Here is a 26561-nt window from a genome sequence, read left to right as displayed (position 1 = left end):
TAAAATTTTCATATGTTTACATTTCTCATACAAAAGGGATTTATAGGCCTTCTCCATTTTGATTGTGAATTGTCAAGTAGTTCATCAGAGAGATAAGATCTTACATGCAAATGCTTGGTGAAGTTTTAATTAAACTTTTACATAATTCATACTTATTAAAAGACAGATTTTAAATCGACTTTATGTATTTGTTGATGTTTGAATGAACCTGTCATATCAATTTAATCGGCTTTAAATCGAAACCAAATGAAGAACGAGTGTTTGGCCTGAACAAACATATGGACCAATTATAAGTCTTTGTACATTATAAACTTTCGACAAACTGTATATTCAATATTGTGTGGGATCTAAAAGAACATGTTGTCGTTTGTTTAATCAGGTAAAAAAATAACATATAAACTTGTTAAGTACGTTTAGATAAGACGTGAGATATATATTAATTCTTGTGTCATGTGTGTCAATACATGTGAACTTGTGTTAGTCTACGGACTTGAGAGCAAACTTACTGTGCATTCAATGGTATTCATTGGATACTAAATTTCATGGTTTTCATGGGTACAGTTCAATGAATTGATAGCTCTAACAAAATTTTTCCTACAAAAAGAGGGGGCCCTCGATCTACTTCTTTTTGCCTAAGGAATGGATGCATCCTTTAGCAAAACCATGAAATCATCCATCTATAAAATACAAATTGTCATCAATCCAGTAAAATTGTTGCCCAGGAAAATAAATGAATCCACAGTATTCTAAAAATAAAAGCCAAGGATAGAACTTATGAGTGGTTAATTTTTTATTTGAACAATCAATGTATTTGAATAGGGACATGTAGTTGGAACCCCCTTTTAAAATGGCTGGATCCGCCCCTGGGTACATAAAATGTACTTGCCTTAGCTTATTTTAATAGTATATTAAAAGGAGAAGAGATAGAGTGAAAAATTGAGTGAGACAGCAATCGAACAACTTTAATGACCATCTAGGGGGCTCTTTTTTCTTATTTAAAAAAAAACTGTAAAAAGGGAAGTTATAACAATTTTGTTTGTTTGAAAATGTATGTTAAAAATGGTGAAAAAATGTTTGAAGCACCTAGAGCAACAATTAGAAAGTCTGACTCGGAGCCTTGTTTACTGGTTTATTTTGTCAAAAGTAATAAAGCACCCTTTTAAAATAATTTGGAGGAACACTTTAGACAGTCTTTTCATACACAACCTTGTAAAGATTCATGATAAATTAAGTATGGAAACACTTTTGGATGAGGGTCCTGATCATTCACCCTTTCAGCTCAACTCCTTGTTTTTGTTAAAAAAAGAAATATGAATAGAAATAAGAAGATGTGGTATGAGTGCCAATGAGACAACTCTCTATATAGGTCATACGTTGTGACAATGTGTAAAAGTAATCCATTACAGGTCAAAGTTACAAGGCCAATATAAAAAAAAAAGAAGATGTGGTATGATTGCCAATTATCCAAAATTGTCCAATTGACACAGAAATTAACAGCTATAGGTCACCGTTACTAACGGCCTTCAACAATGAGCCAGTTTTATTTTTACAGATGTGGTGGAAACAGCTACATAGAGAATAGAATTTTTTCCTGATTTATAGTTCAGGTCAAATATATCTTTGTTAAATGGAATGAAATTTTTAGATTTTAGTTAAATTGACCAAATCTTGAAAGCTAAAACAATTTACAAACTTGTTAGCTGCACCTTATTTTTTTGTCGGATATTTTGCTATTTTGAAATACATCTATTGACACTGGCCACATTTTATATTGCAGTGGACGCCAGTTCTGCCAGTGAATGTTCTGATCAGGACTCTGACGACAGTGGAGGCAGCAGAGAATCTGGATACTCATGTCGTCATTGTTTAACAACAGGTAAAGTTATCTCCCCTTTATGGTTATATCAAACAAAACATAAACATTAGAAAAAGATACCTGAAGGTTGTTTAACTAGAAAAAAATATCTAAGAGGGACGAAAGATACCAAAGGGACAGTCAAACTCATAAATCCAAAACAAACTGACAACGCCATGGCTAAAAATGAAAAAGACAAATAAACAACAGCACACACGACACAACATAGAAAACTAAAGAATAAACAACACAAAAAGTTGTTTAACAAAGGACAAAATGTACAAACTTAATCACAAAGAAAGCTTTGGATAAAATAAAGGCCTGTAAAAAAATGTAGAAGAAATTTTGAGAACAAATGTCTGCTGCATATTTCTTGTACGATTTAATTGGTTCGCCTCTAAAATAACATTGCATTGTGGGAATTTTCTTGTAACTGATTGGTTTAGTATTGTAGATGTATAAACAAACTTATTATAATTGAAAACTCAAGTATAACGCTGGTAATGTAAATTCATCCGAATCAACCTACTTCTTAACAGGGATCTGCATTAGATTTTATATACAATAAATGTTGATGAAACTTAAAATGAACTGACCTTGTTATAAACTCAAGATATATACTGAATATGTGTTTACAGCAGATTCCATTGAGTGTGAAGCCGAAGGTAATATCTTTGGTTAGCTTGCTTGTTAGCTGAACCTTGAAGTCATTGTTAGGTTAGGTAAATTACCCTACTTTAAGAATAGACTAGTCCGACAGAAAACCAATCGATCTGTCTGTTGGACTATGCTACTTTGAAAGGAGGGTAGTATACCTTACCTTATAAAGACTTCTCGGTTCAGCTAACAAGCAAGCTAACCAAAGATATTACCTTTGGCTACACACTCAATGGAATCCGCTGTAAGGTGTACCCAACTGACACTTGGTTATAAGGTCAAGATATATAATGAATAAATTTGTTTAATGATTTTGAAAGTAACTTATAGACCTAATGGATTGAATGTATTTTATTGTTTATGTCATATATTTGTATTTTGTTAAACTGTTATTACACATGCCACAATAATAAACATGTACTTACTTACTTACTATAATGAATGTGTGTTTAAGGTGTACTCAACTTACACTAATTTTAAGGTCTGACCCAATGGCTTTTTAGATAATTTCTTCACCATAAACATCACCAATATATCTGTTTTTTATAATGTTCACTGGCACATTACAAACTTAAAGAAATGATATGAATAATACTGGGATTGGACTCTGTAATTAGTTTTCTTCATTCTGACTAAAATTAGTTGCCATCGTTTTAATTGTTAAACAGCAAATCTGAAATAATCTGACATAGTTTTTGTGAGGACATAATTGCATTTCTTGTTTCAGTTTCCAAAGACTGGCACCATGCCGGAAAAGATAAAGGTTTACGATGCACAGAGTGTCGTCTGCACTTCAAACGATATGGGGAGGAGCGCCCCCTAGACAGTCCAAAAGAAAATCCTTCCTTTTTGTTCAAGCCAGTCAAAGAAGAAGATTCTTTGAGTGGCAAGCAAGACATGCGAACACGACAAACACGTGATTCTGTAAGTGGAACTAAATTTTAAGATTCTTTTATATACTGTGGATTCAGTTATTTTCTTGGGGAAAATTTTTTGTGGATTGTTCAAAAATTGCATATTCATTGATATTTGATTTCTTCCTTTATCCAATTTCTGAATTCAAAGCCTATTGAAAATATGTTATTCGTTGAACATTTGAAGTTGTGGTTCACATGTACCCACAAAATTGGTATCCAATGAAAAAACAATGAATGGACAGTACTAACTAGGTCTTGTTATTTGTTTCCAACGTGACCAGAGTTTACTTTGAACTCTTGATGACTAGAATTGAGAATGGAAACAGGAAATATGTCAAAAAAAGAGGGACGAAAGATACCAAAGGGACAGTCAAACTCATAAATCTAAAACAAACTGACAACGCCATGGCTAAAAATGAAAAAGACAAACAGAAAAACAATAGTACACATGACACAACATAGAAAACTAAAGAATAAACAACACGAACCCCACCAAAAACTAGAGGTGATCTCAGGTGCTCCGGAAGGGTAAGCAGATCCTGCTCCACATGTGGCAACCGTCGTGTTGCTTATGTGATTACAAATCCGGTAAATAGTCTAATTCGGTAGGTCACATTCATGAAAGGGAAGGGGATTGTAGTTACGATGTAAGGAACATATCCGATAGAGACATTGTGTTTGATACTGTAGCTGTAGTATTGATAGAGGAAGGTTAAACTCAATTCTGTTATTTATTTTCCTTATCTAATTTCAGGCAAAGAAGAAAAAGAAAGATAGAAACAATAGTAACAGTAGTCCAGATATTGTAGATAATTCTTTGTTTCACAAAAATTCTGAGCCTAAATCACCGAGTGAAAATAGTACAACTAGTAATAGTAGTACCGACTCTAAATTAAATAAGGTATGTAAATCTGTACCAATAATCAAGATATATAAATTGGTACAACTAGTAATAGTAGTACATACTCTTAATTAAATAAGGCATGTAAATCTGTACCAATAATCAAGATATATAAATTGGTACAACTAGTAATAGTAGTACATACTCTTAATTAAATAAGGTATGTAAATCTGTACCAATAATCAAGATATATAAATTGGTACAACTAGTAATAGTAGTACATACTCTTAATTAAATAAGGCATGTAAATCTGTACCAATAATCAAGATATATAAATTGGTACAACTAGTAACAGTAGTACATACTCTTAATTAAATAAGGCATGTAAATCTGTACCAATAATCAAGATATATAAATTGGTACAACTAGTAACAGTAGTACATACTCTTAATTAAATAAGGCATGTAAATCTGTACCAATAATCAAGATATATAAATTGGTACAACTAGTAACAGTAGTACATACTCTTAATTAAATAAGGCATGTAAATCTGTACCAATAATCAAGATATATAAATTGGTACAACTAGTAACAGTAGTACATACTCTTAATTAAATAAGGCATGTAAATCTGTACCAATAATCAAGATATATAAATTGGTACAACTAGTAATAGTAGTACATACTCTTTACTAAATAAGGCATGTAAATCTGTACCAATAATCAAGATATATAAATTGGTACAACTAGTAACAGTAGTACATACTCTTAACTAAATAAGGCATGTAAATCTGTACCAATAATCAAGATATATAAATTGGTACAACTAGTAACAGTAGTACATACTCTTAACTAAATAAGGCATGTAAATCTGTACCAATAATCAAGATATATAAATTGGTACAACTAGTAACAGTAGTACATACTCTTAACTAAATAAGGCATGTAAATCTGTACCAATAATCAAGATATATAAATTGGTACAACTAGTAATAGTAGTACCTACTCTTAATTAAATAATGCATGTAAATCTGTACCAATGATAATTTCTGTGTCAAGAAGTTGCATCATTAATCAATAATGCTTAAAAAAATATTATTTCTCTTATTTTCTTCGTTGTTTCCGTTTTTAAATTAAAACAATTCAAGAAGTAAGATATTGAAAAAATATTCAACTCCTGAATGAACAAAACTAAAAATGAACTGCAGGAATTTCTCGCTACATTTAAGACCTGTTGGTGAATTTCTGCTGTTGTTTTTTTCTATGGTCGGGTTGTTGTCTCTTTGGCACATTCCCCATTTCCATTCTCAATTTTATCATGCACTATGCTCATACGTAAATTGTTGTGTAGTTCTTGGTTGAACCGGTTATGAGATTGTAGTTGAGAAACACTTTGTTTGGAGATTCGCTACTCAGTTTCAAATTAACGATATTTTTATGCCCCACCTACAATAGTAGAGGGGCATTATGTTTTCTGGTCTGTGCGTCCGTTCGTCCATCTGTCCCGCTTCAGGTTAAAGTGTTTGGTCAAGGTAGTTTTTGATGAAGGTGAAGTCCAATCGACTTCAAACTTAGTATACATGTTCCCTATGATATGATCTTTCTAATTTTAATGCCAAATTAGAGTTTTTACCCCAATTTCACGGTCCACTGAACATGGAAAATGATAGTGCGAGTGGGGCATTCGTGTACTGAGGACACATTCTTGTTATAACACTAGTTTATATTGATAGGGAATTAATAAAGGAACTAAGAGCAAAAAAAAAAAAATAGGTCAATGTGCTTGTTTTCGAGATATTAGTCATTGAAATTTTGTCGGGAATATGTTCTCTTTTGATTTTTTGTAGCTTTATCATTGACAAGTATAAGTTCTCAAAATCTATTAAAAAATAACAAAACAATATAAGACTTTTACAGATGGCTTATGATTATACATGTAAAATGTTTTTAAAAAGAAAAAATGGGGGTCCATGGGCGAACATTTGTAAGGCAATTCAAATGGATAAATTCAGAGAATTCTCAAAATAGGACAAAAATTCCAAAACATGACAAGCAAACATCCTTCAAACTGTTAACTAGACCATCAATTGTTTATTTTATTTTATATAGAAGGATACAGATAGTCCCATTAAAGGGAAGAAGAGGCAGCTTAATTCTGATACGGAGGATAAAATATCCAAAAAGAAGAAGAAACAAGTGGTAAGAAGGACTTTGTGTAGCAGGGTTTTTTTTTAATATTGTCCAAATTCATATACTATTACCATACAAGAATTTATGAAGAAAATATTTTTTTGAATATAAAAGTAGAATTTGATAAGTTGAAAGTTCTTAACATAGTTTTTTGAAATTTAATTATTTTAAGACAATAAATTTGTAATGGCAATGCTTAAGTTTAATCTTATTGATTCTTAGCATGATTTTTTGATAATTTTTTAAACAGGAACAATCCGATTCTGAATCCGACAGCAGTAGTTTATCAGGGAATGATGAGGAGAATGGGAATGATGGAGATATAGAAAATAATCAGGTAAATATAAAAAAAGAAGATGTGGTATGATTGCCACTGAAACCAAAACGAGACCAAAATGACACAGAAATTAACAACTATAGGTCACTATACAGCCTTCAACAATGAGCAAAGCCAATACCACATAGTCAGCTATAAAGGCCCCGTAATGACAATGAAAAACAATTCAAAGAAGAAAACAAATGGCCGAATTTATGTACAAAAAATTAAGTTTGAAATAAGAAGTGATTTAGAATGCACAAGACAGTGGGTCTCAATGGAGTCTAAGGGTGATGCAGTATTGCCGATTTTTGTAAAGCGGGACATGTGAAAGTCAAAATAGTGTGTCGTGAAAACGGGAAATGAGGTCTAGTTGGACCTGGGAAATGACAAAAAAATGAAAATTGCTTACGTACATAGTGTAAGCGGGATAAGGGAATCTGACAAAACAGTAAGTGGGATCCAGGATCAGAACCCCCCCCAATGAGACCCCCAAGACACATCATCAAAGATATCATATCTGTGGCAAAATTCAGCATGATTGGTAAAGATAAAATTTCTATTCACTGCTGAAACTTTTTTGGAAAACTGAAAATTTTGTTGGATTATAAGATACACACATTTTTAGCTTACCTGACTCTGAACTTTATTTTCATAGAGAAAAGGTTTATTTTCTAATAAAACCTTAAATGTGAAATCTATTTTCTTTATTAATTTTTTTATTCAATGATAAAAATAGCATTTTAACATGTTGAAAATGAAGTTAAGAGTTGGATTCAAATGACCTTGACATGACCTTACATAACTTCAGCTATCTCAAACTAAAATTCTGAATCCACAAATATTAATGAATATACTGTTCGCACAATGTAAATTCATAGAAACATTCCTGCTGGTGTGAATCACAGTTCAACAGAGGGATTGCTATTGGTGTAAAGTAATACCAGTATTTACTACAAAACACTGGTCTCGCACACATGTTCGTAGATTTTCTAGATATTTTGTCTACACATCCTATTTGACTTAAAGTGCACATAAAAAAATAAAACTTTTGAATTTACACAGAGAATCATCAAAAGTCATCAGCATTTGCTACAAAAGGTCTCCACCGAGAATGATTTTAAATAATGCTGTACAGTGCTTACTTTAGTTATCTGCTGTGAAAGAACTTTTATTTAACTTGTTCAGACTAATTTTCATGGATTTCAGTGTAAAACAAAACCTATAAATTTAAGTACTAACTGTGAGTGCCTCAATCTTTTTCTTTTGTAGACAATTTTGTATCCTAAAACACAATAAATTTCCCACATTAAAACAGAAAGATTCATCCCCTTTTCCAAAAAAAAAAAATTAGCACAATCATTGAGGAAATAAAGTTATAAATGCAGGCGATTGATTAAAATTTGAAATTTTGTATATTTTTGGAATTTATTTGTCAACAAGCTCAAAGCTTTGATTGAACCTTTACAATTCACGAAAAATCAACAGGATGAAAAGTCCACGATGTAACTTATTTCCCATTGGTTTGTGAGTAAAATTACTATACCTTAAAGTAAACCATGAAACTATATCCATTTATAAAAGTTCTTCACAGTACCTTATAGCAGGGTTATTTTCGTGGGTGTAAAATTTCACGATTTTCATTGAATAAAGTATAAGAAATGTTTTGGCAATTATCACTTTGGCGGATATACAAAACTTTTAGCAATAACTTTGCACGTGCACTTTAAAATTGCGGAATTTATTTTGGCAATTTTCTTCTATCCACGAAAATAAACGAAAATTTACACGCCGTGAAAATAACCCACTATACTGTATTAGTATATGTACATAACTATGACTGTGTCTGCATGATCTCTTTGTTCTTTACAGGATGATCTCAGTTCTTCGTCTCCTCCCAGCACTCCTCATTCTGTAGACACTGACGTCACGAAACCGTTACCACCTGTTTCTGATGTAGATGTGAAGCCGGAAACCCCAGCTAAATCACCTACACCACCTAAATCTCATTTCTTATCACCACCTTTGAGAGTTACTTCCCCTCTTGAACCTCTTCATTCCAGCACACCTCCTGTAATCCAGCACCTTCCTCCTCACTGTCCCCCACCATCTTTAATTCCATCCTCAACATCACAGACTATCAAAAATGTGGAAAATATAACCAATAATTCTCCAATACCACCTCCAATATCGCAGGTACCCCCGCCATTGGTTCCCACCTCATTGGCAGCTTCAACCAACAAACAAACAGACCATAGGGCACCAGATCCATTTGCAAGACGACCGATTACATCATTACCTCAAGAACAATCAGCTTTTACAGACAAAAACTTGCCCATTTCTAAGGCTGCATCAAGATTGCCAGAAATTCCACCATTGTCATCGTTACAGTCACTGAGCAGTGGTCATAATTCTGTACCACTTGCGTCAACAAGTGATCAATTAAAAATCCAAAAACTACAAGAACGGTCTGTGTCGCCATATCAACAAAAGTCATCACCAAGACCATATTCACCAAATTTTTACAAAAACTTTCCTCTTAGGAATACTGAGCAATCACATTCGTCACTTTCTAAACCTATTGTGCAAAGGACTTCCGAAAGGCCATATTCACCAAATCAACAGAAACTGTTATCAAAACATTCAGAAGGACCATTTTCTCCATTTCATGATAAAATATCATCAACTGTGTCACCTTTGTCATCTAAACCGTTGGTAGATCAAGTGTTGCCGGCATCAAAGCTTGATCAAGTTCCGCCACCGTTACGACCTGTGAACTCTAGTACTGACCAATCATCAGACGTTCAGAGAACAAGCAGGCCATTGTCACTGCCTTTAGTGCCGCAACATCAGATGTCGTTATCTGTAGATCTCATTCAAAACATTAAACAAGAACCACATTCCCCTCCTGTTTCACCAAAACAGGAAGTGAAAAAGGAATTCAAAGATTCTGGGCATTGTGTGCCCCATCCAGTGCTGATGGATAGTGCTAAAGACTTTATAAAAACTGAACCAGATTTGGTCAAACCTGTAGAAACTCCTACAAATGTGTGTGATGAAATCAAACCATGTGATCCACAAATCGTAGTTAAAACAGAAAGGGTTGATAGTGAGCAAGGGAAAATAGAACAATCAGAACCAGTAGTTGAAGTGATGGAAGAAGAAACAGATTCTGATAGAGAAGGAACATTAACTCCAGGGCCAGAACCAACAAAATGTAATGTGGAGGTCCATAGAAGTAAAGCTGCAATGTAAGTACTTGTTATATAGATATAGGGTAAGAGATCTAAAAAAAGGGGGAGGGCTGTACCTAAAAAAATGTTAGGTGAATATTTACAGAGGTTTTAGTAATAAGATGTCATACTGAGATCCACTAAATTAAATGTGCAATGTAAGTACTGAATAGATGGTAAGTTGTAAGAGATATAAAAAAGGGCACTTAACCAATAATAAAAAAAATCCATAAAAGTAAAGTTGCAGCACAAATATCATCAATTAAAAATGGTCAAGTAGGACTGCAGAAGAATGATTCTAGGCTGTTAGAATTTATTTTTTATCTCATGTTGATAATAAATTCAAGTGTTTTGCATCAGGAGAATTCTTGTAAGTCTTGTATTTTATGCTAATTCTGAAAAAAAGATTCTTCATAAATGTTACTACTTGTAACAAGTAAGTATGTGTGTGTATGAAAATGTCTTGTGCATTAAAACTCTAGAACAATAAAATATAACTGCCTCAGTGGTCTAGTTTTAACTATGCAGAGGCTTAATGTTTAGATGTAAAAAAAAAAAAGAAGAGGTGGTATAATTGCCAATGAGACCAGATGACACAGAAACCAACAACTTTAGGTCACCCTACAACAATGAGCAAAGCCCATACCACATAGTCAGCTATAAAAGGGCCCGAAATGACAATGTTAAACAATTCAAACGAGAAAAAAAATCAGCCTAATTTTATATGTAATAATGATTTGGCTGTACCAGATGGGGGGTAAATCCAAATCAAAGACAATTTTACTTATTTATGTCAGTATCATAGGAATCAGAAAATCTTCATATTTTGTTAATATGGTGTTGTCCTAGATATAAAAGTTATATTTGCCACTGGACGTTAACATCCATCATGTCCATCATCATAAAAAATACAAAGACTGTAGTGTCTGTGTTAAGAATCAGCTCTTTAGAACACAACAATCATGACTATGTAAAAGAAATCAACTTTATTTAAGTTTTGAATTTTGCCTTTGGGAACAGCAATTTGTATAGTTCCTAAAGTTTTTATTTATTTACATTTCATCTTTTTAACTATTTACAGATTGTTACGAATACTTGCCAGGGGAGATAATAATTCCTGTTCACGCTGTGATTTCATATTTAAAGCACCAGCAGATTCTAAGTTAGCACAGAAACGTCAGGCTCCGTCAACACCAGCTCCACCTGTCCACCAAACACCAATTAAGGTCGAGGAAAAGGTATTTTTAGCTGTACGTGTGATTTGTGTCTGTTCCTCTCAGACAGTACTCAAACACGCTTTGGTTATGTCTTGTTTCGATTTATATGTGTATTTGTGCTTTTTGACAATAATAATAAAATACGGGTTAATTGTCTAAAAAAGGAAGACCGGTAAAAATAAAAATAAGGATGTTATGTAGTAGGATTGATCTTAGAACCAAAAAAAACACCAGAGTTCAATAAAGTCAGTTATGGCAGTAATAGGCCATGGTACAGTCTTCAACAATGAAAAAACCAATACCATATATGGCTATATAAGGCCCCAACATGAATAATGTGTAACAAGTTTAACAGGAAAACTTAAGAATTAATTTATTAACAAAACAATAGGTTAAATAACGTTTTATTTGATAAACCTTCATCAGCAACATGCTGAAGATTGAAAAATCGAGAAATCCTATTATAAAAAAAAAAGTTAATGACTGACGATTGACACCAACAAACATACAATATGCTATAGGAAACTACAAAATATGCACAATAAACTCAAATTAAAAATTAAAGGTTTGAAATGTTTATTTGTAGAAGAAGCCTGACACCCCACCTCCTAATCCTACAGCAGACGCACAAATTATCAGTAACGTTCCTTCATCTCATTACGAACGGCCAAGATCATACCATGACACACCAGCATTACGTCAACTTGGGGAATATGCCAAGCCTCACACAATGGGAGATCCCTCTAGATCACATCCGTATGGACATATGCCACCAAGTATGGACCCATTGTTAGCTTACAGGATGTATCCTCCAGGCTCCAGGGAAAGGTAAGTCTTAGTCTAGTAATATCTTTCGTCCATTTGGTGGTGCTAAAGTATTTTTAATGATACTGCCGACTGACATGAAATTATGACATCAAAACTATTAAATTCAATTACATGTATTACATTGGTTGCAATAAATTACATCGATTTCCCTGTGAAATTAAAACCAATAATTTCACTTGTGAAATAAACGTTGTTATTTCACACCTCTGACATCATACAACAATAGGCATTTATAAAATCAAATGAAAACAAGCATAGAAAATGATATAGTTCCGAACATCGTGAACATATTCTACTTTAATTTCATAAAAAAAAAGTCATTTGCCAATGTAATTAAAAGAAAAACTTAACAATGAATTCAAATATCTAAAAATATTCAACTCTGTCTGAACAACACTGATAATTAACTCATGCGCTAGGAAAACGTCTGCACATACACAAAAGTATGAACAAACACAAAAAGCGTGCACATGCAAATTGTGTAAATACACAAGAAGTATAGAAATGGTTTTATATTTTTTGTATTGCAGGCTAGAATTAGAGCTTGAAAGAGACAAGCGTGAACGAGACGCCAGAGAGAGGGAGATAAGAGAAAGAGAAATCAGAGAAATGGAGATGAGGGAGAAGTTGAAAGAAATAGAAATGAAACCTCCAGGTAAACAATTCAATAGGAACAATAATACCAGATAGACACTTTTTTGCTTTATTTGAATCATGATTTTTAAAAATGTATGTTATCATCCTATTAGGTATCATCTTCATTCGTCACTTTCTAAACCTATTGTGCAAAGGACTTCCGAAAAGCCATATTCACCAAATCAACAGAAACTGTTATCAAAACATTCAGAAGGACCATTTTCTCCATTTCATGATAAAATATCATCAACTGTGTCACCTTCGTCATCTAAACCTTTGGTAGATCAAGTGTTGCCGGCATCAAAGCTTGATCAAGATTTTTTAAAATATATGTTATCATCCTATTAGGTATCATCTTCATTTAAGCCATACCTTCTTTTTTTTGCCAAGTGTTTGTTTATGTTATGTTAGGCTAATAACAATTTTACAATACATTGACAATTTACAATATTCATACTAATGTCAATCAGTTGTGGCTCACAATTATGAGGGTCTGGATGCTACAATACTACATAAAAAAGGGCAATAAAATAAAGAATAGAGAAAACTAGGCAAAAAAACTAATACAGAATGGAAAATAAGGGGTGCTAAAGAATAGAAAAATCATAAAAAAATTGGCAATAAATGTAAAGAATAGATCTAAATTAGGGCTATTCCAGAAAAAAATGTATGGTGGGGTTGGAAGGCACATTATATTAATAATACATGGGTGATGGGTATCAGAGCAACTTTTCACACTATAATGCACTATAATTCTCAATTGTCTGGGTGGCGGGTGCTGACAAAAACTGCCTTCCAACCCCCCACCCATACATTTTTTTCTGGAATAGCCCTTACTTAAAATGTAAAGAATACAGGAATGAAGGCCCACTCTATCATCTCATTAATGAGTTCAGGACTTGTCACTGACAAGTCATACATGTGTCTTTTAGTCACTATACAGTATGCCGGGATGACATGTGTCTTTTAGTCACTATACAGTACGCCGGGATGACATGTGTCTTGTAGTCACTATACAGTATGCTGGGATGAAAAGATTTCAGTTTTAGACAAGTGTTTGTATATTTATAGGTTTAGAAAGGTTGCTTCCACCCGGTGCTAACCCTATGGATCCACATTGGCTAGAGATTCAGAGACGATATGGTGGTTACCCTCCATCAGGACAGTTGATGCCACCAGGCCAGCCTGGTGGCCATCACCTCCCTGGAGTGTACCCTCCCACCAGTCTAGCTAGTGATCTGATGCAGAGAGAAAGAGAAAGGCTAGAGAGATTAGGTAAGAGGGAGTACCAGCTGGTTGTCAGTTCGTAAAAAAAAAAAAAAATATCACAAAATTGAAGAATACAACGATTTTAATTTCACTTGTTGAGTGTAGTATCTTAATCTCTTGGTGTATAAGATTAGAGGTAGTTGATTTTTACCAAATTTATGTAAAAGCTAGAGTTTTACTGAAATTAAACACATAATAAATTCACAAAATTTATGATAGACTATAAAACTTGATATAAGTATAATTGTTTATACATGTAGTACAAAATATAGTTCAACTGTATTGGACTTCTTGCAGTATGGCTTGAAAATTAATTCTTATTACAGTTTGCCTTTACTTAACATGTTTTATTGAATTCAGAGCAAAAAAATACATGTTACATTGAATAAAAAAATATCTCTTTGCAGGTCTTGACAAAAATCTCATACTATGTGTAAATTGAAACCTCATACTTCATGTATTAAAAAAAACTTATGCTATGTAAATCTTGTGATATGCCAGATTTTACCTTATGTGTATAAATATATATCATTTTTATGCTGATGTCTTACAGAAAAATGGAGGGGCAGGGGGATTTTAAGAAGCACATAGAAACAAGGAGAAGCTGAGAAATTCATTTATTTATTTGATGCACTGATATAACACAATAACTTCTTAACACGTTGAATAATATGCTTATACCAGTGTTTGCAGACGTTTATATTCAATATAAATCTGATAATACCAGAAACAGATTTCGTTTTGTCTTTGCCAGCATGCATTTCAATTAAGATGGCTAAAAGTTAAAGTATTGGGAAATGAAATTGTTAAAAATTGTCTTGTCCCTATAGGGTTACCCCCACTCCAAACAGCAGAGATGGCATATGCAAATACCTTAGAAAGATTATCCATAGAGAGAATGCAAGCAGAGAGGCTTGCCATGGTCGATCCCATGGCAGCTCAGCAATATGGGATGGCACAAAGACTGGCTGCTGCAGGACACACCCACAATCATGCACACAACCACACCCACCTACATCTACATGGGCAAGATCAACAGCCGCCACCGCCACTCCACCACCCACTGTTTCCCCATCATATGATGCCCCTCCCCCCAGGTAAGGAATAAAATGTTTTATCGTTGTTTTTCTCTAATTACTACCAATTTGTGTTCTTCCAGATATTCTACAAAATGACCAAATGACAGGGCGAATGATATACCAAATATACTCACAACGCCTCACTAATGAACAAATCTACCTACAAAGGGTTACAAATGAATGTATTCTCCAAACAAAGCATGAACGAAGCTTGCTAGATCCAGCCTCGCATTTGGTCTATCAATTTTCCCGTAAGTCCTCTGGGAGTAAAAACTTTCTCAATGTTTGCTTCTTTTTTTCTTTTTTTTTTTCTTTTTTTAATGGCTGTCTCAGATTTTTGTTTTCATGAAAAAAAGTTTAGAAATTCTGAAAATTTATAGGAGACATTTTGTATATTTAAAATGAATTATTAATCATTAAATTTTCAGTTTATATTTGACTCTTTATAATAAACAGCTTGATTTACTTTTCATTTTGCTTGAGCTCGCAAAATTTTATCAGGAAACTTTATGTTAATTTTTATTTTTTTATTTTTCTGCTTGGAAATTTCAAACAGCTAAAAAATTAGTGACAAAACTAAAAATGTTGATTTTTATAACTGAGACGAGTCTTAATTTTATTGTAGTTTGGCTGTACTATATAATTGTTGTACATTATTTGCTTGTTGGCATTAAAACTGTACATTGATTTGTGACCCACATTAGTGAGGCAGATCACATGACAGTATACTGTAACTATTTTTAGATATTTTTTTCCTGAACTATTTTTAGACATTTTTTATTCAATCAAATTAATAGTTACTTTTCTTCAGATAGAGGTTTGTGGTTACAGTATACTGTCATCATCATTATAAACTACATTTATTTTACTTATATGCATCTCAACTGTTCCATACAAATTGTCAAATAGATGATAAGATATATATACTGTGGATTCATTTATTTATTTTCATGGATTCAAGAAAAATTATGATTGTTGTTACTTGGATTTTATGATTTTGAAAGTTTATGCTTACCAGCCTGCAGAAATTAACACCAGCATTAACAGCTTTCAAAAAATCAACAGCTTATAAAATTGCTATTTTGTTGAAGACGTAAAATATTCATTCACTTTTACCTATGCCTTTGAAATCCATAAAAACTAATCACCCACAAATAAATATGACTCCACAGTATATAGTTCCAATTGTTTGCTATAACATTATTCATTTATTGTGAACATTTCTCCTTGGAACAGTTGGAGTGAGATTAAATACAGATCATATTATTACATGTTTGTATTAGATACCATATAACGGGTTATATTCTCGGGTGTAAAATTTCACGGTTTTCATTCAATAAGGTATACAAAATATTTTGGCAGTTATTTTTTTGGTAGATTCAAAACTTTTATCAATACCGTTGCATGTACACTTTTAAATTTGCGATTTATTTATGTCCGCGAAAGTTTACACCCTGCGAAAATAACCCTCTATAGGGTATTGGATTTTCAAACATTTTGGACATCAAGCTTTACTTGATTAAGAAGAGACATTAATGTTGAATTATACATCTAGTGCAGTCAACTTGGTACAGGTTATGTTATTAAATGAACATTGAAGACTTCTTCAGTTGAAGGGAAACATGAGAACAATGATATATCTCAATAACAGACATTAAAATAGGAAATAACATGAGACAAATGGAATCAAGAAACAGCAACATAGAAATCAAAATCATTGAATAATGGTTTTAAAAAATGTATAACTGTCAGCCAGACACTTTAAAATTCTAATGAAATAACTCGGATTGTATATCTTCTGGGTATAGTTACTGTAAATTCAGAAATTATTGTGATATTTTATCTATGTGAAAAATGGGATTCCTTGAGTATCACAAAAATAACTTGCATTTTGATAACTGATACATATATCTATCTAGCTTTTCCTAAAATTGTAATAATTCTCAATATACCGAATTATTTATTTTTCAATAATAAATGCACACAATATTTCCTGAATTTACGTTATTATACATACATTTTACTGTTGTTGTTTATTACCTCATGTCTGTAGTATATACTAATACCTTACTGTTATATTTATTAGGAGCTTACCTACTGTAGTATATACTGATACTATTCTGTTATATTTATTAGGAGCTGACCCACTAGGAGGTGGCCTGCCAGGATCCAATACACCTGTGTCGCTGCCCTCCCCTCTGGTACACGGTCTTCCTCCACATGCTGGACTCCTTTCAAACAGGGAACAAGAAATGTTACAAAGTGATCTCTACAGAAGGGCTTATGACCCAGCATTTGCTCATCAGGTTAGTGTGCTCATATTTTATAGTTTTATTTCAATGGAGTTATTTCCCTTTTGAGTTTTGTAAAAGTAATGAGAATTTTAAATCTTGTTTTATCTTATATTTTATGTCTCTATTCCATAAAAAGCGATTGAATTGTTATCTGTCTATCTATTAACCTGTATGTCTTTTGGTTCAATTCTCACACTGACTTGGGACAATATACCTCCTGACAAGGTCCAATCGCAATCTGGATGTGACTTAGTAATGGATACTTTCCTGACAAGCTCCATTCTCAATCGAGATTTGACTAAGTTCTGGATACCTTCTGGACAAGCTCCATTCTCACAATTGATTTGACCATGGCTGATCCAGGGGGAGGGTTCTGGGGGTTGAAACCCCCTTTTTTTAGACGATCAAAACATTTGAATGGGGACATATAGTTGGACCCCCCCCCCCCCCCCCTTTTTTTTTTAAATAGCTGGATTCACCCCTGTTTGACTTAGTTCTGGATACTTTTCCTGACAATTTCACTTCTACCACTGAGTTTACTTTGTTTGAGTTGAATTTTAACAATTAAATTATGCTACTGTCGTTCATATGATGCCTGCCTTAATTATAATATTTATGAATTAAAGGACACAGAATTTTAATCATTTATCTATCTTTATCTTGAAATCATATGGTTATTTTTTCGATTTTAAATATTTGATTATTTTCCCTTTGATATTACATGAACATGGTTTTAAAGAAGAAAACCGTTGCACAAACTGCTCAAAGGGAAAACAAATAATCTTTTCTTAAGCAACAATTTTCTTGAATACTTTATCTATATTGTACATGTGCACTAATATTTTTATTTTTTTGATATTTCGGATAAATGCATGAAAAATTAAAAGACAATGATTAGCAACAAAGCAAAACTTTGTTTAATTTTTTCATACATTATAATTGACTTTATAAACATTATTCTTTTAATTTTTATTAGTCATCCTTGTCGGACTGGTATTTAAAGTCAGCATCAAACAGCAATGCGGTATGGGTCAAGGTCGTACAGTGACCTATAGTTGCTAACGTCTTCATCATTCTGTCTCAGGTGGAGATTTGTCTCATTGGCAATCATACCACATCTTCACATCTTTTTTGTCCTCTGCGCAACGCTTTGTAGGAGAATAAAAATGCTGTCAGTCCATTCAGTCTTGTTATCGCTCATAATGTGTACAATACTTGCATGATTTTTATGAAACTTATAGCATAGATTTATATCAGCAATATCTTTCACAAGTTTGAAAATAATTGCTGATCAAATATTTTAAACGAGTTATGCCCCTTTAAAATTTTATCTATTAAAGCAATTCCATTGCATTTACTTTGAAGCTGCCCTCATTTCTCTAATACATTTATCAAAAGTTTTAAAAAAAAAATCTTTTATTAGTTATTGCTAATGTATCTTGGATAAATAAAATATGTGAAACACAGTGACATTGAAACTCTGTTCTTTTATTATTTTTAAATCAGTTATTTTCTGTCTCCAATAACACTTACATTCAGTCATTACCCCTTATGGCACCAGCTATGACAATAGAGCGTGCATGATGAAGAAGGATGCAACTAAAGGTCATAATATCCCAAAGATCTCACAAAATGTTTTAAAGGGAAATAGATAACACATAATAAAAAATATTGCAGCTGAGAAAAGACAATCTAACAAGGACATTTAAATAACAACAGAAAAAATATAAACATAGAGAGAGTGATAGCAGCAAAAATTTAACTGTAAACACTGAATATTAAAACACTGAAACTCTTCAAAAATAATGAATTGATATGCATGACTCCTGTTTGATTGTCTAATAACAGATAATTATTTTCTTTCAGTTATCAGCACAAGCTGCTCAGCATGAGGCCATACAAAGACAGATTGCATTAGAAAGAGAGAGATATGGTCCCCTGCCACCACATTGAGAAAAAAGATAGTGACTTTTAAACTGTGGAGAGGAACCAGTTTGCCTCAAAATATTAGTGTTTGTTCCATGTGTGATTTACTGGATTCGAGAGAATAACAAAACAAAATGGATGTTTAATACAAAATATGTTTCTCTCTCAAAATGAAGAAAGCGTGTTTCATCTTTATTAGGCAAAACAAACATTAATACAAATGATAGTTTTATTGCATTGATAAAAGGTGAAACTTTACAGTTTTGTGAATCACACGAGATGTTAATGGTAGAATAATGATTGGTTTATGAAGAATGACAACTCCAAACTTTTGAAACAAAGTGAAAGATATAGCTAATATTTATCCACTTTGATAATGGACGGAAAAGGTTGGAAAGTTTATTAAATGGATTATATCTTAATGCAGTGATATACTTTTGTGTTGTAATTTTCATAACAAGGCATTATATAAATATGACGAGGTGCAATTAAATGGCATGTGCAAACAAAGTGGTGTCAGTCCTCCACAAGGATGTGTTCCATGATCACTGGCATCTATCATTGAGGATTCAAACTAACTGTGAGATTCAAATGCATTTAACGGCAAAACATAATCAGCGTCACATGACATGTGTAAATATTGAAGAATTCCATTTGCATTGACAGTATTAGTTTATTTATAGACTAAGTGTTTATATGTTGTATATTTCTTTTCATTAGATGTAAGTTTATTTCAGTGATGAATGAAATCCAATTGCAATGTTATTTTCCATGTAATATATATAATTGTTGATTGTAATTCATACAAATTAATTCTTTAAACAAGATGACCCATTCCCACAGAACACCATCTTGAATGGAACCAGTGTATTTCCAGTTTGCACTGAAACAAATAAAAGATCAAGATTGTGTTTATTCTTCATTATAATTACAAAATCTATTCAAAATTAATTTTGAATCACGTTGTTTTGGTGTAATAAGTGTATTGCTTCAAAATTATTTTTATGCAAATTACTTAGGAAGATTCTATATAATCTACAAGTAGTTTTCATGGCATATTAATTTTCTGAAAAAAATAAGGTAAAATATCAAAGAACATATAGTGGATTAAAAAAAAATTGGTAACCAATGTTACAAATAGTCTTTATTTTAAGGAAGTACACCACTAATGGTCCCATTGCTTTCTATGTTAAATTCCTCAATTTCGAGTGGTCACAGCTCTTTTATCTTAAGTTCAAATAAAGTGACAATCATTGCATGTCAAAGCAACACCTTCTGCTGTCCTGTACTGAAAAAAATCAACATACCTTACATGGCATATAAGAAAGAACTGGTTCCCGGAACTTTGGATGTACCAAAACAGGTACTTCCGATCTGACAAAAAGGCAAAATGTACCCTCCTTTTTAAATTTCATGCCATTTTTTTATTATTCAAATTTATCAGTCAAAAATTGTTCTGCAGTGATCACCAGTCATGCAGCTTTCATTTGATACCAAAATTAATAAAATATTCTAAATATTTTGAAAGTTATGTCCATGCGTAGGAACTATTTTGTGTTAAATATGTACTACTTTCTGGTATGTGCTTTCTGGCCGGGCCTGAATTAGTGGTGTTACACCTTAAATTGTTTACCTATCCACAGTGAGCAGTGAACCCTATCAAACTTTATCCTTTCTTTGGAAAACAAATAAATAAATTGATCTTTAATAACTTGATTTCAGTAGTTCCATCTCCGTGACATGTACATTTTATTATAAAAAATGTTCTTTTAAAACCTAGAAACAGTTTATTTCTAATTGATAAACATTAAAAGAATAAAAGAAAATAGTTGTCAGCCTGTAGTTTTTGGAAAGATTTGAATTTTATTTTCAATTCTTTCTTAAGGCATCACCAGGATATGTAGCTGTATTAGACACAAACATTTCTACATACACTGAAATATAGTTTCAAATCACCAGGATTTAGCAATATTACACACAATATCTCTACATACACTGAAATATAGTTCCAAATACTTGCCATGTAAATGTCAGTTAATGCATAAATTAACTTCAAGAGATTTAATTTGGAATTCCATCCTTTCATTTCATTATTTCATGCCAAAAGACTTTAAAAAGGTATTTGATGCATTTCTGCGAAACATGTGGCATTAAGGAGTACAAGCAAAGACTGGGCTGCTTGGAGACAGAAAAACATGTCCATTTAGGATACGTGTCTTCCTGGCCATGGGACTTGCCTTGTAAAACTAGAATATTCAAAATCTGGATTAGTGTGGAAGTGTAGTACAAAGCAAGGTAACCCCGCCACATTCTGTATGTATGTGCCTGTCTCAAGTCAGGAGTCTGTTATTCAGTGGTTGTCGTTTGTTTATGTGTTAAATATTTGTTTTTTGTTCAATTTTTGTACAGAAATTAGGCTGTTAGTTTTCTCGTTTGAATTGTTTTACATTGTTATTTCGGGGCCTTTTATGGCCGACTATGGGCTTTGCTCATTGTTGAAGGCGTACAGTGACCTATAGTTGTTAATTGTTGTGTTATTTTGGTCTCTTGTGAAGAGTTGTCTCATTGGCAATCATACCACATCTTCTTTTTATGCCCCACCTACGATAGTAGAGGGGCATTATGTTTTCTGGTCTGTGCCTCCGTTCGTCCATTCGTCCGTCCGTCTGTGCGTCCGTTCACTTCAGGTTAAAGTTTTTGGTCAAGGTAGTTTTTGAAGAAGTTGAAGTCTAATCAACTTGAAACTTAGTACACATGTTCCCTATGATATAATCTTTCTAATTTTAATTCCAAATTAAAGTTTTGACCCTAATTTCACGGTCACTGAACATAGAAAATGATAGTGCGAGTGGGGCATCCGTGTACTTGGGACACATTCTTGTTTTTTATATATTAATAATCATATTACATCAACAAATTCTCTTCCTGAACATGCTGAATATGTGCCTAATTTGCCGCTGGACATTAAGCTGTCAACCATCATCAAACTTTTGATCCAATAATTAAGTGTAACACTGACTGCCCTGATCTTACAATAAACAAGAGGTGGCAGATACAAAGAGGACATTAAAACTCATAAATTGAAGAAAAGTAATACCATGACAAAGGGGAAAAAAGATTGAAAGACAAACAATGGTCACAAAAACTACTACATAGAAAATTAAGATTAAAAAAAACTTATATGAACCCATCGAAAAAGAATTGATCTCAAATGCTCCAGTAAGGTAGACAGCTTCTGGGCTGATCCAACAGTAGAATAATATAACTTCTTTCTATGTCAATTAACATGATTAACAGCTGTATTTTACATTTCAAATAACCCAGCAATCTGACCTTTATATTAATCAACATGTAATAAAAACTCAATACACAGTTACACAACTCTTTACTGCACTTGTATGTTAAATACATGTATTTGACATATGCATTGGTGTCTTTGGGTGTGTCTTCATTCTAGGGCAGGCCTGCCAACCAACATGGCCGACATGGAACAAATAAAACATGGGGTATAATGTATTAGTTTACTATAATACATCTTATAAAAACCGCAACATACATAAATTCTCAGGAGCAATTTTTTGTTTAATGTAACAGAGGAGATTGAGTGAGTACATGATGATTCATGATTTAAAGGAGATTTAGCGAGAGCATGACTCAGATGAGATTGGGTGAGTGCATGATGATTCAGAGGAGATCGAGTGAGTGCATGATGATTAAGAGAAGATTGAGTTGGTGCATGATGGTTTAGGGGAGATTGGGTGAGTGCATGATGATTCAGAGGAGATTGGATGAGTGCATGATGATTCAGATGAGATCGAGTGAGTGCATGATGGTTCAGAGGAGATTGTGTGAGTGCATGATGATTCAGAGGAGATTGAGTTAGTGCATGATGGTTCAGAGGAGATTGGGTGAGTGCATGATGATTCAAATGAGATTTAGCGAGTGCATGATGATTCAGATGAGATTGGGTGAGTACATGATGATTCAGAGGAGATTGAGTTAGTGCATGATGGTTTAGAGGAGATCGAGTTAGTGCATGATGGTTCAGAGGAGATTGGGTGAGTGCATGATGATTCAAATGAGATTTAGCGAGTGCATGATGATTCAGATGAGATTGGGTGAGTACATGATGATTCAGAGGAGATTGAGTTAGTGCATGATGGTTTAGAGGAGATCGAGTGAGTGCATGATGGTTCAGAGGAGATTGGGTGAGTGCATGATAATTCAGAGGAGATTGAGTTAGTGCATGATGGTTTAGAGGAGATTGAGTGAGTGCATGATGGTTCAGAGGAGATTAAGCGAGTGCATGATGATTCAGAGGAGATTGGGTGAGTGCATGATGATTCAGAGGAGATTAAGTGAATGCATGATTTTTCAGAGGAGATTGAGTGATTGCATTATGGTTCAGAGGAGATTAAGCGAGTGCATGATGTTTCAGAGGATATTTGGTGAGTGCATTATGGTTCAGAGGAGATTAAATGCATGATGATTCAGAAGAGATTGGGTGAGTGTATGATGATTCAGAGGAGATTAAGTGAGTGCATGATTTTTTCAGAGGAGATTGAGTGAGTGCATGATGGTTCAGAGGAGATTGGGTGAGTGTATGCTGATTCAGAGGAGATTAAGTGAGTGCATGATGGTTCAGAGGAGATTGGGTTAGTGTATGATGGTTCAGAGGAGATTATGTGAGTGCATGATGTTTCAGAGGAGATTGAGTGAGTGCATGATGGTTCAGAGGAGATTTGGTGAGTGCGTGATGTTTTAGAGGAGATTGAGTGAGTGCATGATGATTCAGATGAGATCGAGTTAGTGCATGATGGTTCAGAGTAGATTGGGTGAGTGCATAATGATTCAGAGGAGATTGAGTGAGTGCATGATGATTTAGAGGAGATTGGCCGAGTGCATGAACGATGATTCAGAGGAGACTAAGTGAGTGCATAATGCTTCAGAGGAGAATGAGGGAGTGCATGATGGTTCAGAGGAGATTGGGTGAGTGTATAATGATTCAGAGGAGATTGGGTGAGTGTATGATGATTCAGAGGAGATTTAGTGAGTGTATGATGGTTCAGACGAGATTGGATGAGTGTATGATGGTTCAGAGGAGATTAAGTGAGCTAGTGTATGATGTTTCAAAGGAGATTGAGTGAGTGCATGATGATTGGAAGGAGATTGAGTTAGAGCATGATGATCCAGAGGAGATTTGAGTGAGCGCATGATTTTTCAGAGGAGATTGAGTGAGTACATGTTAATTCAGAGGAGATTGAGTTAGTGCATGATGATTCGAAGGAGATTGAGTTAGAACATGATGATTCAGAGGAGATTTGAGTGAGTGCAGAATGATTCAGAGGAGATTGGGGGAGTGCATGATGATTCAGAGGAGATTGGGTAAGTGCAGGATGATTCAGAGGAGATTTAGTGAGTGCATGATGTTTCAGAGGACATTGAGTGAGTGCATGATGATTCGAAGTAGATTGAGTTAGAACATGATGATTCAGAAGAGATTGGGCGAGTACATGATGATTCAGAGGAGACTGAGTGAGTGCATGATGATTCAAATGAGATTGAGTGAGCGCATGATGATTCAGAGGAGATTGGACGAGTGTATGATGATTCAGAGGAAATTGAACGAGTGCTTGATGGTTTAGAGGAGTTTGAGTGAGTGCATGATGATTCGAAGGAAATTGAGCTAGAGCATGATGATTCAGAGGAGATTTGAGTGAGCGCATGATGTTTAAGAGGAGATTTAGGGAGTGTATGATGATTCAGAGGAGATTGAGTGAGTGCATGATGATTCAAATGAGATTGAGTGAGCGCATGATGATTCAGAGGAGATTGGACGAGTGCATGATGATTCAGAGGTAATTGAGCGAGTGCTTTATGATTTAGAGGAGATTGAGTGAGCGAATGGTGATTTAAAGGAGATTGAGCGAGTGCTTGATGATTTAGAGGAGATTGAGTAAGTGCATGATGATTCAGAGGAGATTGAGTGAGATGTTATGGTAGTCTTGACATCGGAGATATGGAGAGTTGCTTGTAAATTAAAAGTAAAATCACCAAAATACTGAATTCAGAGGAAATTTCAAAACGGAAAGTTCCTAAGCATATGGCACAATCAAAAGCTCAATTTTATTAAACGAATAGACAACTGTCATATTTCTGACTTGGGAAAAGCATTACCAATGTAGAAAAAACGATGTATTTAACCTGGTTGTTATATAGTTAGCTAAACCTATATATACACTTGTATGACAGCCACATAAATTTCCATTATATTTACAACGATGTGTGAATAAAACAAACACGTTGACCTATAATGGTTCACTTTTGTAACTGCGACTTGGATAGAGAGTTGTCTCATTGACACTCATACCACATCTTCCTATATCTAATTATTGGTAAAAATTGAGATGATAAGAGAGTAAAAGGGAAATAAAACAAAGACGACTATTCAAAGAATTCGTTAAACCTATGATCGTGGAATCATTTTTTTCTCTAACAAACAACCATTCATTGTGTCCCTGTTTTGATCCGTTCTATTATACTTGTGAATCTTTCATGATCATGCATTTATTAGATTCATAAAATATCCTTGATTTTTCCAAACATGGACAGAAGCTTCTTTAAAACGAAAGAAGGTACCAAGAGGAAAATTTTTATTGACTTATTTCCTCAATTTTTTGTTGAGTTTGCGATTTACAGCAAAATAAAAAACATGTTATGTCCCAGCCAACACTAAATGTATAATATTTCAACACATGCCCACACAGCATACTGTATACATAAGCTTCATGTTAACGAACTTTTAGTGTTGAATGTCAATATTTCAAGCCTTCAATGCCCAAACAACGCACGCCGTATAACTTAAGCTTCATGTTAACGAACAACTATTTTAAATGAATATTTCAATCCACTCCCATACAAAACATGCCGTATTTATAAGCTTCATGTTAATGAACTTTTAGTGATAAATGTCAATATTTCAAGCCTTCAATGCCGAAACAACGCACGCCGTATAACTTAAGCTTCATGTTAACGAACAACTATTTTAACTGAATATTTCAATCCCGACTCCCATACAAAACATGCCGTATTTATAAGCTTCATGTTAACGAACTTTTAGTGTTGAATGTCAATATTTCAAGCCTTCAATGCCCAAACAACGCACGCCGTATAACTTAAGCTTCATGTTAACGAACAACTATTTTAACTGAATATTTCAATCCACGCCCATACAAAACATGCGGTATAAGCTTCATGTTAACGCACTGCCAATGTTGAATTGTCAATATTTCAAACAATGACCA

General features: G+C 33.6%; 1 protein-coding gene across 29 annotated transcripts in view; it reads left to right on the top strand.

The window, feature by feature from the left end:
- Window positions 1-20168, top strand: part of LOC139501891 (arginine-glutamic acid dipeptide repeats protein-like) — a 96972-nt gene extending 76804 nt beyond the window's left edge. For 6 of the 29 annotated variants that reach the window (XM_071291137.1, XM_071291138.1, XM_071291153.1 and 3 more), the window contains 13 exons: window positions 1778-1876; window positions 3240-3436; window positions 4184-4330; window positions 6379-6468; window positions 6710-6796; window positions 8648-10026; window positions 11090-11258; window positions 11812-12053; window positions 12584-12708; window positions 13761-13964; window positions 14789-15055; window positions 17174-17343; window positions 19198-20168. In XM_071291137.1, coding sequence (XP_071147238.1) covers window positions 1778-1876; window positions 3240-3436; window positions 4184-4330; window positions 6379-6468; window positions 6710-6796; window positions 8648-10026; window positions 11090-11258; window positions 11812-12053; window positions 12584-12708; window positions 13761-13964; window positions 14789-15055; window positions 17174-17343; window positions 19198-19284 — 3263 coding nt within the window. In that variant the 3' untranslated portion in view covers window positions 19285-20168. Of the gene's footprint in view, window positions 1-1777; window positions 1877-3239; window positions 3437-4183; window positions 4331-6378; window positions 6469-6709; window positions 6797-8647; window positions 10027-11089; window positions 11259-11811; window positions 12054-12583; window positions 12709-13760; window positions 13965-14788; window positions 15289-17173; window positions 17344-18307; window positions 18395-19197 lie in introns of those variants that run through there. The other 23 variants (XM_071291143.1, XM_071291162.1, XM_071291161.1 and 20 more) reach the window with 11 other exon arrangements.
- Window positions 20169-26561: the final 6393 nt, after the last annotated feature.

The sequence above is a fragment of the Mytilus edulis genome, chromosome 13 (assembly GCF_963676685.1).
Source record: "Mytilus edulis chromosome 13, xbMytEdul2.2, whole genome shotgun sequence".
NCBI lineage: Eukaryota > Metazoa > Mollusca > Bivalvia > Mytilida > Mytilidae > Mytilus > Mytilus edulis.
The sequence above is the reverse complement of the archived record's forward strand: the minus strand, read 5'-3'. Positions and strand labels throughout refer to the sequence as shown.